The 14,642-nt window shown below is 49.4% G+C and overlaps 1 protein-coding gene across 1 annotated transcript; it reads right to left on the minus strand.

The window, feature by feature from the left end:
- Positions 1-5,769: 5,769 nt before the first annotated feature.
- Positions 5,770-6,059, minus strand: LOC124701112. The gene has a single exon (XM_047233160.1). The coding sequence runs from the start codon at positions 5,998-6,000 to the stop codon at positions 5,770-5,772; it is 231 nt and encodes a 76-aa protein (XP_047089116.1). The 5' UTR covers positions 6,001-6,059.
- Positions 6,060-14,642: the final 8,583 nt, after the last annotated feature.

Raw genomic sequence — 14,642 nt, forward strand, 5'->3', positions numbered from 1 at the left:
CCAACCGGAACCTAGTCTAGTGGTTCGCGTCACGGTCACTAGGCACGGCCACAGTCCCGGTCCGGTCGCTTGCACACGATGTGCGGTCCCTATCTTCTGGGCCGGTATTACGGCGATAAAGAAATATTTCTTTCCATTCAGTTTTTTTCTTCATTAGAAATAGGAGGAGATACGTTTTTAGGAGGATCATAGGAGGATCAGTGGTTGGGAATTCCCAACCACTCCTTGTGAACAGTATCCAGACTTGTACAATATTACTCGTTATAAAGTGGACACCTTGTAGAAGGTGATGGAATCTTCTACGTTCAGACGTGATCTTATTGGTCCCCGCCTTGACTCTTGGAACTGCTTCAACGATTAGGTTCAATACAGTTATTTACGGGACCGATGAATTCTTTAGGAGTCTCACCAAGAATGTTGTATTCTCGATAGCCTCCATGTACAAAGCCATTTGCATTCCTACTCAACCGATTTTAAACAATAAATCCATCTGGAAGATGAAGATATACCACTAAAAACTAAGGTCTTTGCATGGTATCTTCGTCGAGGTGTGATTCTTACTAAAGATAACTTTGCAAAAGGCAACTGACAGGGTTGTAAGAAATGTGTGTTATGTCACGAAGATGAGACAATAAAACACCTTTTCTTCAATTATCGGGTTGCTAGATCTATATTGTCAATCATTCAGATAGGTTCTACCCTGTACCCACCCCGTAGTATTATCAATATTTTTAGCAATTGGTTAAACGGAGTGGATTCAAGGTATAAAACGATTATCGAGTGGGAGCGACTGCAGTTGTATGGTCGCTTTGGTTGTGTAGAAACGACAAGGTTTTTAATGTCAAAAATTCTTCTATTATGCAGGTTATTTACAGGTGTATAGCTATGCTTCGTTCATGGTCACCACTTCAACGCTTCGAGGACCGAGACCTATTTATGGAGGTGTCTATACGGTTGGAGAATACGACGAAAGAGTTTATTACCCAACATAGGTGGCTGCATAACTGTAGGATAGATGCCAATGGAACTATCTACTAGTTGGCTCTTTTCCTTTTATCATTTCTCTACTCTTATGTTTGGATACTGGATTCATAAACGGCTGTGTGTATCTTAGCTATGCAGAGGCTGGGTGTAATGCTTGATACTTCGAGTAATAAAGCGCCCTTTATCGATTTTTTTTGCTTCCGTCTTTGTTGCTCTCCTAATATTTTTAACCGAGAAACACATAGGACGTGTTTGGTAGCCTGCATCAGATTCCTGCAGCACTGGCGCAGCGGGAAGAAGTCCCCTGCACGTCGCAGACGGGCCATCGGCCATAAAAGCCATGTTGTTTGGTGGCCTGCACAGAATTTTTCGGCCCCGTGGAGATTTGGACTCTGCCCGTTTGGTAGTTTGGATTTCAGGCCTTCTAGCAGCCCAGAACGACGCCCCTATTGTTTGGTTGCAACCCAGAATCTGTTTCTGCTTACCTCTTACATTCGGTGCTGAGGTTACCAGCGATCAATAGCACAAGCAAGAACACAATCATGGTTCAGGAAAACTTAGCACTGATCATAGTTCAAACATGGTCATAGTTCACGGCACAGGACGATCATAGTTCAAGACACACCATAGACGATCATAGTTCAACAGACGATAGGAACATCAACTAGACACAGACATGGTAGCAGCGACAGAACCAGGTAAGCTTTGGACATGACTTTGAAAGATGACACACCTAGTGGCGTCGTCATGGTAACGACACCTGGTCATCACCTCAGTGCAGGTGTGGTCGAAGATGACCACACTGTACTCGAAGGTGGACACCTTCTTTAAGATGAGGAACTGGCCTATCTGCAGCTGATGAGCGACGGCGAAGGCCGCCCACCCCTGGTCGATGTATGCGTCATCGCCTTATCTCACCGTAGTCATCCTCCAGTTGCAGCCAGTTTTGCTGGTAACGATCACGTTCGAAAGGATTTCTCCGAACCACCTGACGAAATCTTGAGGGATCTGGAGCCGGCTGAAGGTGGGCCTGAAGACAATGCACAAGAACTGGTTCGGCCCTACATCTGGCTGGAACTGGCCGACGTTAGCCGCCCTTTGCTTCTTCGACGGTCCCTCCTCGGGGGTCTCAGGTGACCCAAGCTTGAGCTTCTCAGTCTGCCACAAGAACACATGCCATTAGAGATGTGTCTGCTCATAAGTATATAGATGAAAACGAACATTGAACACATGTGATGCCTCATACATTGGATCACGGGGCAGCTCAAGGGACTGCCCTCAAACTAAGTCTAGTGTGCAAGTAATCACACACACACACGACTAAGTTTGAGGGCAGCACCTTGCCTTCTAGTGTGCCGTTGTTGAATCATTGGCCAATGCACTAGACAAACAAAATGAGGCCTCATAAATTGGATCACACGGCAGGCAAAGGGACAGTCCGCAAAAACTAAGTCCAGTGTGCAAGAAATATGGCACACACGACTAAGTTTGAGGGCAGCACCCTGCCTTCCGTTGTGTTATAGTTAAATCATTGGTTATTGCACAACTGAAGAAGTACAAACATGGAAAGCAAGGTAGCGTAGGCCTCATACAATGAGCATATATGGAGGAGATGTTTGATGAGAACCAATGGCATGGTGATGTTCAGTCATGCCATAGGTTCTGATCAATCATCTCCTCACACTATGATTCCCGGTTACAATCATCGGCCTAGTTCAATCAGAAACAACACAATGTAGAATAAATTATCGCGACTCATTCCGCACAGCAATTTGAACATGCTAAACCCCAACACAAAAAACCCTTCCTCCCTTTGCATGCACAGTAAGATCTAGCAGTTTCAGCAATCCACGGTTCGATCTAGGAAGGATCTATCGCAATCCGATATTACAGTAACATATCTAACCAAATCGAGACCGTGAAAAGCAAGAACTGAATAAGAACAACAAGAAATGAGGACGAACACCTTGCAAACATCAATCTGAACGCTATCCTAATGGAAACCCTAGCAGATCTAATGTTCATGTTGTCGCAAATGACCGAGAATGGCATGTTCTGGCAGAACGAGTACGAAGGTGAGAAGGAGAGGTCGTTACCACCATTGTTCCGGCCGAGGACGAGCTCGAGGTCGCGGGCGACCTCAAGATGCCGATGAAGACTGCGGAGCAGGTTGCGGCCGATGTCGCGGTACTGCTTGCCGATGTTTCCTGCTCCGGTATCGGTGCTCCTCCGTGCGGCGATGCGGCAGATTGGTCGGCGGGAGGGGAACCGCCGGGTGATGTGATAGTTTGGGGGAGGTCGCGAGTGAGAGGAAGGAGAGAGAGTGGTAACCCTAATTATGGCGCGTATTCCCGAAGGGACGCGGCATTTCCGCCTCCCTCTCCACGCGTGCAGCCTTCTGGCCGCAACGGGCATGGCCCCGGAGAAACTGCCATTCTGGTGTTACTCCAAGGCCTGTCCCAGGGGTGCTTTAAAACCCGGTTCATGCAAGAACGCAGTGCCTGCAGGCATCCAAACGGACCGAAATTTGTTGGACCGATGCGAGCCAAGGTCCATCCAGCCTACCAAACGCGCCCATATATGTCTAGTATCTAGTCGATTGATTTCTTTCTAGTTGTCCACGCATCAGCCAAGAGTCGCATCAAGCAAACCAACCAGCTCCATCGTGATTGATTCAGTCGTCTATGCTTGAGATGAGAGGCACCGCCGACGCTGCTTTGGTTGCGAGCGTCGCTGGTATTGCGTGGGATGGGGAGCACCGACGGAAACCGCGGCTCTGTTGGGAAGCGTCACCGTTGCTCGATACAGAGAGACATCAAATACAGAGGAAGTGGATGAAGATGCCAAATATAACATATAGGACATGGGTGTCAGCGAGGGAGTTGAGAGGAGGGAGCAATCCTCCTGTTTGGTAAGAACCAAAATGACATCATAGACCAGAAATACTAAGTTCAGGGTGCTGATTTTCCAGGAAGGGTTCCATTCAGATGCCCTCCATAAATTCAAAGTTTATTTCAGATTTATTCTTTCCGTGACCTAAACACATTGATTTTGCGGCAATTTTGACGGATTATCTGGTCCACATATGCTAGCAGATAGGTGTCACTTGGAGATATGACACGTGAGACACTAAGGATTAGGGACCACTTGTTCGCTGATAAAAAAAATCGTGCTAATAAGGACATATGCCCTAGATTAGACTTCCGCTTTGCACGCATTATCTGGTTCAGACCTAAGCTAAACAGCAATGTGAGAGCATATAAACTCCTAAGTTAGTCTTTTCTTCAAAAAGAAATCCTAAGTTTGCCTTGAAATGATTTACATAATTCTGGCAATGTCTAATTGATATAGTAGTTCAACTCTGGGCCATCTTTTGTGAGGTTCTAAATTTCACTCACAAGATAATTTCGGATTTTGGATACAGATTGGCATTGGTATTCTTTAATGGCATTGTTTTATTCCGGTATGACAACTCGACCACTGCCACAGCCGACCTACGAGTAGAAGCAAGTACAATACTTATTTAAACATGCTGTAAGGATTTAAATACTTCCTCTATTCTAAAAATAACTTGTTTAACTTTGCCAAGATACCAAAATACATATAGAAGCATTTTAGTTATAGATACATTTATATCTAGAGAAACTGAGCAAATATTTTAAATAATTTATTTTCGTTGTGTTGGAAGAGAGAAGACAAGTAGAATCAAATGCAAGGCAACACGTGCTCTAAAGACTTTTAAGAGTGTAAGTTGAGCCACATATTAATAAAGTACTAGTACAAGTACTATTATACATCTTAGCTATAGCGGCTATAGCTAAGAAGAGTTGAATGGAAAACTCAAAACAGAAACCGAGCTACATGTAGCCCTTTCAAACATTCGAAAAACACTGCAGTTGATGATAGTGATGCTTGCCGACGCCATCACCTCCTTTGGGGTGTCATCATGTCCCAATTTGCTCTCCCCCGCTTCAAGTGCTAGGAGTAGATCTGTCTTGCTAGATCGGGTAGGGGCGGCATCACTGTGTCATCCTCTCCTTAAAGTCGTTTTCTAGGATTTTAGGCATACCCGGGCAACCCCTCTCCTTAAAATCGTTGTCTAGGATTTTAGGCATACCCGGGCAATAGATGGAGTGGTATGTTGGTAGTGTCATCTTGTGATTGGAGTCATGCTACCGGAGGTTCTGGGATCGTTCTTGATGAGATCCGTGGACTCTGTGGCTCACCTTCTCGCCGTTGTGGCGAGAGAATTATGGTTTGCATTGTAAACTATGTGTGGTTGTATTTGTATCGTGTAGTCATTCGGTGTTATATCGGTTGTAGGATGTATCTCGAAAATATGGATTTTTTTTTTGCTGAACAGTGGGTTTCCCCACTATGTATTTTTTCTTTTTATTTATGAAACAAAAGAAAAAATGGATTTTGCATAGGGCAGTCATTAGCATTCCTTAATCGCATTGTTTTATTGCGGTATGAACAACTCGGTCACAGCCACTGCTGACCTGCGAGCAGAACTTACAACTTCCCCGCACAAAACTATCGCAAAATCAATCAACGAAATGCACTGGGAGGAAAACCAGAAACTGAAATATTTTTTTCACAGTATAGGGAATACAATTACAAGTACAGCACGTGGACACAAGATACAAAGTTAACACACACAATTCGTCTCGCGCAGCTGTAAAGAAGACTCAAACCGCTGGCCGCGACTCTGTCGAGGACGCCCGGAGCCCCGGACGGCGTGCGGGCGCCAGACATGAACACGCCGCGCGCGTCGCTCGTCGATCAATACTGGCGCGCCGCCGTCCTCCCTTTGCGATGGCCGCGGACGCAGGAGAACACCTGGAGCGCGCGCGAGAGCGACCCGGTCTTGCTCTTCTTGGTCTTGGTGGTGGTCCTGGTCTTGCGGACGCGCGCCGGCCCGACCACGCGCCGCCACAGCGCGCCGAGCGACGTCGGCATCCTCCTCCGGGCAGCCGGCCTCGCCGTTCCCACCTTCTTCTTCCTCATCCACATCTTGCGGTCGGACGTCGTAGCAACGCAGAAGCTTCTTAGGGCGATGAGAACAAGCAGATTGCTAGAGATGGTTGTCTGTTGTGTGATGTTAGCTTTCGCCCATGGTGGTCATCTTTATAGCTCACCGGCGTGGAGGGTGCGTCGCGCACATCACGTACGTGGCCTTTTGGATAGGATCTAGTGTGCGTAGAGCCGACTTGCTAACGCGTGTGCACTGGTTAGAGGCTTCCGATTATCAGGGCACGCGGCATCGTCTCCATGGATGGCGGCTCGGCCAACGGGCAATTTACACAAAAATAACCCAAAAGTGGAAGAAAAGTACAGACTGACCCTCCGGCGAAACTATTTCACCAATCTAACCCTTTTATGTGGCGCCCCTCCCACGGGCGCCACACATGCCCATGTGGCTCCCCTCCTGCCGGCGCCACACACCCAGCCGACGTGGCGCCATCGACGCCGAGCCGGTGCGCCCATCCGACGTGGCAGCATGTGTGGCGCCGCTCCCAACGGCGCCACACATGCACTTGTAATCCCCTCCGGGACTTAGCCGTTTTGCGAGGCTCGATGTGTGGCGCCGATTCCACGGGCGCCACACTAGCATGTGTGGCGCCGATGCCACGGGCGCCACACATAGAGGCTCGCGAAAACGGCTAAGGACTTATCGTCCGGAGCCCCTGAATGTTTTGGTCCCAATAGTTAATATAAGTTGGCATGTGTGGCGCCGACGCCACGGGCGCCACACTAGCACTTGTGGCGCCAGTGTGAAGGGCGCCACACATGGACTTGTGTTGAAAACATGAAAAATCCTACCAAAGTCCAACAGTTACGAGTACAACATTGGACACAACAAGTAGCAATTTTATGACATACACATATAACACTTCATAGGTCACATTGTACCACGTAGATTCAAACAACAAGTAGCATTACAGACCATGGTTCGAAATGACATAGGGTTCACAAATCGATACTTATGAATATAGAGTTCAGAACAACACGTAGCACATCCTAGTAGCGTCCTCGACGTGCCGTCCTCGTGGGCTGCTTCCGGACGGCCATCCTCTTCGTCCGCTGCCTTGGCTGTTGTTGCTGCTGCTCCTGCTGCTGCTCCTCCTGCTGCTCCTGCTCCTGCTCCTCCTCCTCCTCCTCCTCCTCCTCATCTGAAGAGAACGGCTCGTCGTTCCTCATCCTCGACATAGCTGATCTCCGCGGCCGCTCGTCATCCTCCTCAGTGACAACCTTCTTTCCTCGGTTGACATAATCTTCCGGAGTGTACCGGTTTGGAGCCTTGCCCCTTGGCTTTAACTGGTAAGCTGACCGTTGCTTGGAGGTACGCTTCGGAAGTATGACTTGACTCAGAATTAGGTCGTCCTCAGGAGGAATCTTCACAAATATGAACACATGAGATTACAAAAGTTGAAATTAGTTAGAACATGTTGAGATTACAAAATAGTCCATACATGTTCTTCAGAAGAGGAGGATGTAGGGATTTCGCCTTCGCGGCAACCTAGCAAGTTCGCTAACCGCCGCATCTTTCGTGCAGTGTTCTGCGTCATGGAACTCACGGTTACAAAGCCACCGTAACATAATTGCGTACATTCAAAGTTGGTGATCATACCTTAATGAAATTCCGCAACGGTCCGACAGGCTTTTCATCTCTGTGGCTCTGCTCCCACACAACCTCGCACTCCTCAGCTGTTTTCTGGATCTCCTCCCGCTGTGACAAACATAGCATACACAATTTAAGCGAGCACATGGCAATCTAGATGATGTACTAGTTAGTGAGAGAATCCATTACCACGAAGTTCAGCTCGGAAGCAATAGAAGTCGATCTTCCTCTCGCGAGCAAAAGCGTCGTGCTGGCTTTGCCCAACCTCATCGAACTGGATGGGGTCGTCCAAGATCTCCTCACGATACGCGCGCTTCACTAACTCGATACGCGTGTTCTGATGGAACCACTCGAGGTAGTTGTTGAAAGCGGTGAAGTCATGAGGCACAATCTGCTCAGGGCCAGCATTCCGTGCCGCTTCCAAGCAGTGTTGGAACGCTGCGATGTGGCCGCTATGATGGACTGGCCAATTTGTGATCTTCCTCTGCCGCCGCCTATCAAGCCTGCAAGAATCAACAAGTTAGTTTGTACCTCTTCTATCAAGAATCTTCCATCGCATGATTCCAGAAGTTTACCTGTGAAGCGCCTTGTCCGTGTCTTGCCACATTGGTGGGCACTCCTAATACAGCCCAAACTGTCTCATCACTCTTTGCGGCTGGTGGTGTTCAACAAGCCACATGCATATGAGTGGGCAGCGCATACGCCAGAACCGCGCCTCCTCCGTGCACTTATGGTTGAGGTCAGCCATCCCCGCGCCAATACGGTAGTAGCTACCATATGGCTGCCATTCCACCTCGCAGCATACAATTATTTAGTACATGCCAGTAGAATCAATCAAAACTAGGATTGCAACTCCGCAGTTGATCGGTTACCTGCTCAGCGGTAAGAGTGTCCAACTCCGCGAGTGTACTGCCTCGTACATGACCATTGGATCGCTCGTCATCTCCGAGACATTGTCCCAAAGGTATGCCCAAGTGGGCTCCCGATCGGGAAAGTGAGGGAAATGAGGCCATGGCGTCTCCTTGAGTACCCCGGGACGCCCAACCGATAGGCGGTCCCAGCTCCATACGGAAAGTAGGAGCATGCATCCACCAATACCGCCGCTCCCAGCTCTTGCTCCCGCCCCGCGACAAGCTTCGTCCAACTGCGTACATAAGATATTTTGTTACTACTTTGTGTAGCGCACTACTATAGGAAAATAGTACATAGAACAAATCATCACCTGCCGGTAGAGGTAGGCAAGTGCCGCTGTTCCCCAACTCCACCGGTCGTCCAACACCGTAAGCGCCTTCAGCCAACACCAATGGGCTAGCTTACCCCCACCGTCGGGAAAGAGAGTCCCGGAAATCATGTACCATAAGTACACGCGGGCGTACGTCCTCCGAGTGTCCTCGTCGGCCTCTATAGGGCATTCTCCAAAGTTAGTCCCGATCCATTCGAAAGACGCGCCGGCGGGAACTCTCTCGCTTTGGATTTTCTCGGCGCCGGAGGAGCCCCGCCAATAAGCCCCTCCATCCGCCGGCGCCACCCATCGAAGCTGTGTTTATACACGAGTGGCTCGCCTTGAATAGGTAGTGCAAGGATCATGGAAACATCCTGGAGAGTAGGGGCCATCTCGCCGGCCCTCAAGTGGAAGGTGTGAGTCTCCGGCCTCCACCGGTCGACAAGGGCGGTGAGTGCCGAGGGGTTCATGTGTGGCCCCCCACGGCTTACAAGGGATATGAACGGCATAAGACCGGTAGGCCGGATGAACTCCGTGTACCTCTCGTCATAAGGTATATCCGATGTGCCATGGTAACAAATCTTCAAAGGGTGAAGATCCGTTTCCCTCTCCGTCATATGAACAGCCCGGTGCTCCCCGTCGTACTCTTCATCCGAAGCCACACCATCCTACATGTTTACACAACCATGTTATGAGTCATTCCACTAACAAAAATGAGCAACACATACATGAGAATATCCAAATACACGAGAGTTCATATCCAAATACATCACACATATGAATTTCGTAAGACATACCATTCCTAGGCACATAATAGACATATGTAAGACAATAGAATGCATTTGCTAAGCTCCAATTTTGTCTTTCACCACATACATACATAAGGTTCCGTACACACATACATTCATATCTAGGGATAGAACACCATATGAGTTATTCCTACAAATACACATTCATGAAATTTGATGCCTAGGGTTCCTCCACAAATCTAGGATACATACATTCAACACTTACATACCCATTTCAACACATACATAGCCATTCCAAACATCTTTGGATACAATGCATACAATCTAACAAAATTTAACATCTATGGTTCAAACACATGCATACAATCTATGGTTTCAACAAATCTATGGTTCAACACACATGCATACAAATCTATGGTTCAAACACAACCAACATTTCCAATCTAGGATGAATCGAAGGGGAACGAATTAAACCGGAGCAAATCTTGGATGAATCGAAGGGGAACGAAGGGGAATACCTTGAGGATTGTATGGGGATGGATTTGGCCGGCCAGATCTGTCCAATCCGTGGAGGATTTGGGGGGGGGCGGCGGAGAGGCGGCCGGCGGCGGCGGTTGGAGGAGAGAAAGAGAGGAGAGAAAGAAGAGAAAGAGAGGGTCGGGCTGGGCGCGGGCGCGGGCGCCACACTTAAGTGGATGTGTGGCGCCCGTGGCATCGGCGCCACACATGCTAGCGTGGCGCCCGTGGCATCGGCGCCACACATCGAGCCTCGCAAAACGGCTAAGTCCCGCAGGAATTGTCTCACAGTATGTTTTGGGGGATTACAAGTGCATGTGTGGCGCCGTTGGGAGCGGCGCCACACATGCCGCCACGTCTGGATGGGCGCACCGGCTCGGCGTCGATGGCGCCACGTCGGCCGGGTGTGTGGCGCCGGCGGAGGGGAGCCACATGGGCATGTGTGGCGCCCGTGGGAGGGGCGCCACACAAAAGGGTTAGATTGGTGAAATAGTTTCGCCGGAGGGTCGACCTGCTTTTCTTCCACTTTTGGGTTATTTTTGTGTAAATCGCCCGGCCAACGGCCATGATTGATCTGTCTGTAGAAGCTCGTGTGTACGTGTTGTCGGCCGTGTGTCACTTGTGCTGGTTTACCTGGATGGCGACAGGCGTACACGTATTGGCCGACTAGGTGTCACGTGCCATGGATGGCTTGGAATCAAAGCCAGGCGACAGTTGGTCGGCTTGTATTTTTTCAAGGAAGTCGATGTGCTCGTTGTTGTTTTTTTTTTGAACAGGGGTCGGTCCCGAAGGACCTGAAGCTTCGGTGGAAGTACATCTTACGGATAGGGCCTCAAGTACACAAGAAAATACACACAAGCCCTTACAATTTGCATCTAGGACCTCAAAGTAAAACTGGAAAAAGCAATCAAGTCCCACTCCTTCTCCACCATGACGAAACTGGAGCTTAGCACAGCCAACCTCAACGTCTCCGGGGACGACACCACTTGGGACGTGGAGGCGGGAGCCTGCTGCACTAGAGCCGAAGGGCCTCCGAAATGGCATAGCAGCCTGGAGGTTGTAGTAGACCATCCGATGCCGTACGGAAGAAACCGTAACCGACGCCTCGAGGTGAGAGCGGTCGCCTTTCGACCATGAAGAACAACGGCGGACTCGCCGTCGTGAGGAAGCTCCCGGGAGAAGCATCGTCGCTCCCTCGCCGCAGATCTCGAATACCACCAGGCAGGGCAAGGAAACCCCTTTTTTCCTCGCCACCATGACGAGAGGAAAAAGAAGGCTCCCGCATCCGACCGAAGGATCCGGAACTACAAAGATATTCAGCCTTATTGATGGAGGATTCCACCGCTCTCTTCCTCACCACCTTCGGCTTCTCCCAACGAAGCTCCATGGCGAAGAGAAGAACGAGCAAGACAGCATGGGATCCGGCCGGAGAGATCCCACGCCAATCTCCTGGCATATAGCCAACTACCGGCAGAGAGCCAAACATCCATAAAGGAAACTACCTACAGCTATACAGGGATGGGTCCCTCACCCAGCTCGTCGCCGGCGACCGCCGGAGAGGAGGGGGAGGGGCCAAGCGGCCCGGATCTGGAGAGCTCTGGAAAGAAAGGAGTGGCCGTGCGCTTTGGGCTTGTTCCAGTGATCCATGTGCTCGTTGTTGTAGTCGGACAATGTCAGCAAGGCATTTTGGTGATATAAGAAAAAGTTCAATAGTAGAGTTAAGGGCATTTGCCCTCCGTCGTGACCGAAAATGCGTCTGGACCCTTCTCCTGCGGGGCGACGCAAACCTGGTTCAAATATGCGTCAGGTTTGCGTCTCCGCGGTCGCGGCGAGCGTCCTCATTTTCTTACCCGGTCCCGCAAGTCAGGGACAGTGAAATCGAGCGCTCCAATTTGCTTCTTTTTCTCCTTCTTTGCTACCCTAGTGCGACACCATCACCCCAACCCCACCCGCCGCCGTCCTGCCGCAGCGGCGCGGTACTCGCCATAGGCTCGGTTTTCGCCGCGCGGGAGAGCATGATCGTAGTCGGGGTTGGCTCCGGCGCGTACATGCCGCTTGTTTTAGGGCCAAACGGGTTGCCGGTTGCGCCGCCCGGCCGTGCCGCCCACGACCTGTTCGGTCAATTGCGCCGGTAGGTGTCTTACTCTTGTTTTCGGCGCTATTGTGCGTGGCCATTGATCCACAGTTTCTACCCACGCAGATGGACATGTGGCAGATGTTGTACAAGTTCCGCGCGGAGGTCGTTGACTCCTCTTTCGACGAGGAGTCTGATCAGTCCACGCAGACATTGGCAACTACTGCGGCCTCCATGATCCACGAGTTCAATTCAAACCAGGGGCCGGTGCACCGGGGCTCGCATCAAGGGCCGCTCAAAAAACCTGCCGCGCAACGGAGTGGAAGGGCACCTCCAGCTCCACAAGGACTACTTCCACCTCACTGATCCACTATTCAAGGAAAAAATGTTCCGGCGCCGGTACAGGATGTCAAGGGAGCTGTTCATGGTCATTCTAAGGGGCGTCAGACACTACGACCCCTATTTCCAATGCAGGCCCGATGCAATAGATGCGCTAGGCTTCACCTCCTACAAAAAAAATGCTCCGCGGCTATTCGCATGCTATCATATGGAATGGCTGCTGATATATTCGATGAGTATCTTCTAATGGGTGAGAGCACCTGCCTTGATGCCATGTACAAGTTTTGTCGAGCCGTGATTGCCGTGTTCGGACAACATTACTGTAGGGAGCCAACTGTTGAGGATACAAGGCGGATGTTGTCTATCAACGAGTCTAGAGGGTTTCCGGGAATGATTGGCAACATAGATTGCATGCACTCGGAGTAGAAGAACTGTCCATTTGGATGGTAGGGTCAGTACAACGGGCATGCGGAAGGACGGACTGTCATTCTTGAAGTTGTCATATCTCAAGGTTTATGGATTTTCCATTCATTCTTTGGCATGGCCATTTCCAACAATGACATCAATGTGTTGCACCGATCATCGGTTTTCAACAGGCTCATGCAAGGCAAACCTCCCCGGGTGAGTTACGTGGTCAATGAAAATGAATATGACAAGCCATATTATCTTGCTGATGACATCTACCCTGACTGAGCCACACTGGTCAAGATTGTCCGTAATCCAAACTCCGAGAAGTCGAGGAGGTTTGCCAAGATGCAAGAGGCTTGCAAGAAAGATGTGGAGCGCGGATTTGGTGTGCTCCAAGCTCGGTGGGCAATTTTCCATCACCGAGAACATGGTCGCTGAAGACCATGCATGAGGTGATGACATGCTGCGTGATCATGTACAACATGACCGTTGAGAACGAGTGTCCTGATGGCCGCAACGAGAACCACTGGGAATTCCAAGTGAGCTGGTTGCGCAACTCCCTGGGGCTTTATCTTGGGAGGACTATCTGCATATGAATGTAGAAGTCACTGACGAGACCGTGTGTAAACGGCTGCAGACGGATCTGATTAAACATCAGTGGGCATTGGCTGACCATGAAGACCATGCCTAGACGAATACCATCTTATTTTCATGTAGAGTTTTTAAAATTTGGATGTAATAATTATGACTTCGTTGAAACTCTTTATTTTGTTGTTTTCAAATATCATAATTCATGCCGATGCGGAAATGCGTCGGACCGCTGGAGGCACCTCCAGATGCAAACGGACGCGCGGACAAAAATAGTCCTTTTCGTGTCCGCCGCGCGACGGAAACGGACGCACGCGGACACCGATTTACGTCGCCCCGTTGAAGATGCCCTAAGTGTTGGCTATAAGACATACATGATCATGTCATCTATTGCCAGCCATATAACCAGCATCAACATGTACAATAGTTAGCTACAAATTTATACTATTTTGTTGATTGATGGTCCACCTTTTACTATCTCAAAGTGGCTAGTAATATCTGCAAGAGCTAGCTTTTATATGAAAGCCTACTTATCTTCGCTTTCCTTTTATCTCTCCTCTAACTAAGTAATAATATATTATTTTAATTCTTATAGCTAGCTGACTAAAATTTATTTTACTTGCTCTAACATGTAGTTGGTTGTTTGCCCTAACAGAAAATATATAAATACCAGAACATGATCCAGAAGTAATGTGTGTGTGAGCAAGAGGAGGACAGGCAGAGCACAGCTGCAATGTGTCCACTCGAGGCACACATGGACATCCGCAGCCAAATGAGTCACACGAGCTTCACCATACCTGAGCAGGATACTGAGCTCCAGGACTGGTGGATGTTGGCCCGTCGACGCTCCCATCGGCAGGAGCGGCGTGCATTCCACACAATGGTGAGCATGCTTTGTTGGGAACTCTAGATAAATAGTTACACGTAAATTTTCGGCAACCGTGCTAAGCAGCTTTCGTTGGATTTTCTAGTTTCCAAGGTGTTGCAGGACTTCGAACAGGTAATGACGGCCAAAGGAGTAGGGTTGGAGCTCAAGATCATATCGCGAGGATTCAGCTGTAGTTTTTCTTTTCGAGTGTTTGTTGCCCTGTTTGTTCGCATCTAGGGCAACCTTTTGTACATAGACCTTCTGCCTTC

This window comes from Lolium rigidum, chromosome 3 (assembly GCF_022539505.1).
Source record: "Lolium rigidum isolate FL_2022 chromosome 3, APGP_CSIRO_Lrig_0.1, whole genome shotgun sequence".
Lineage (NCBI taxonomy): Eukaryota > Viridiplantae > Streptophyta > Magnoliopsida > Poales > Poaceae > Lolium > Lolium rigidum.

What these genes read in the sequence shown, in the direction of transcription:
- LOC124701112 (XM_047233160.1), bottom strand. Translation starts at nt 6,000, where the DNA reads ATGTGGATGAGGAAGAAGAAGGTGGGAACGGCGAGGCCGGCTGCCCGG.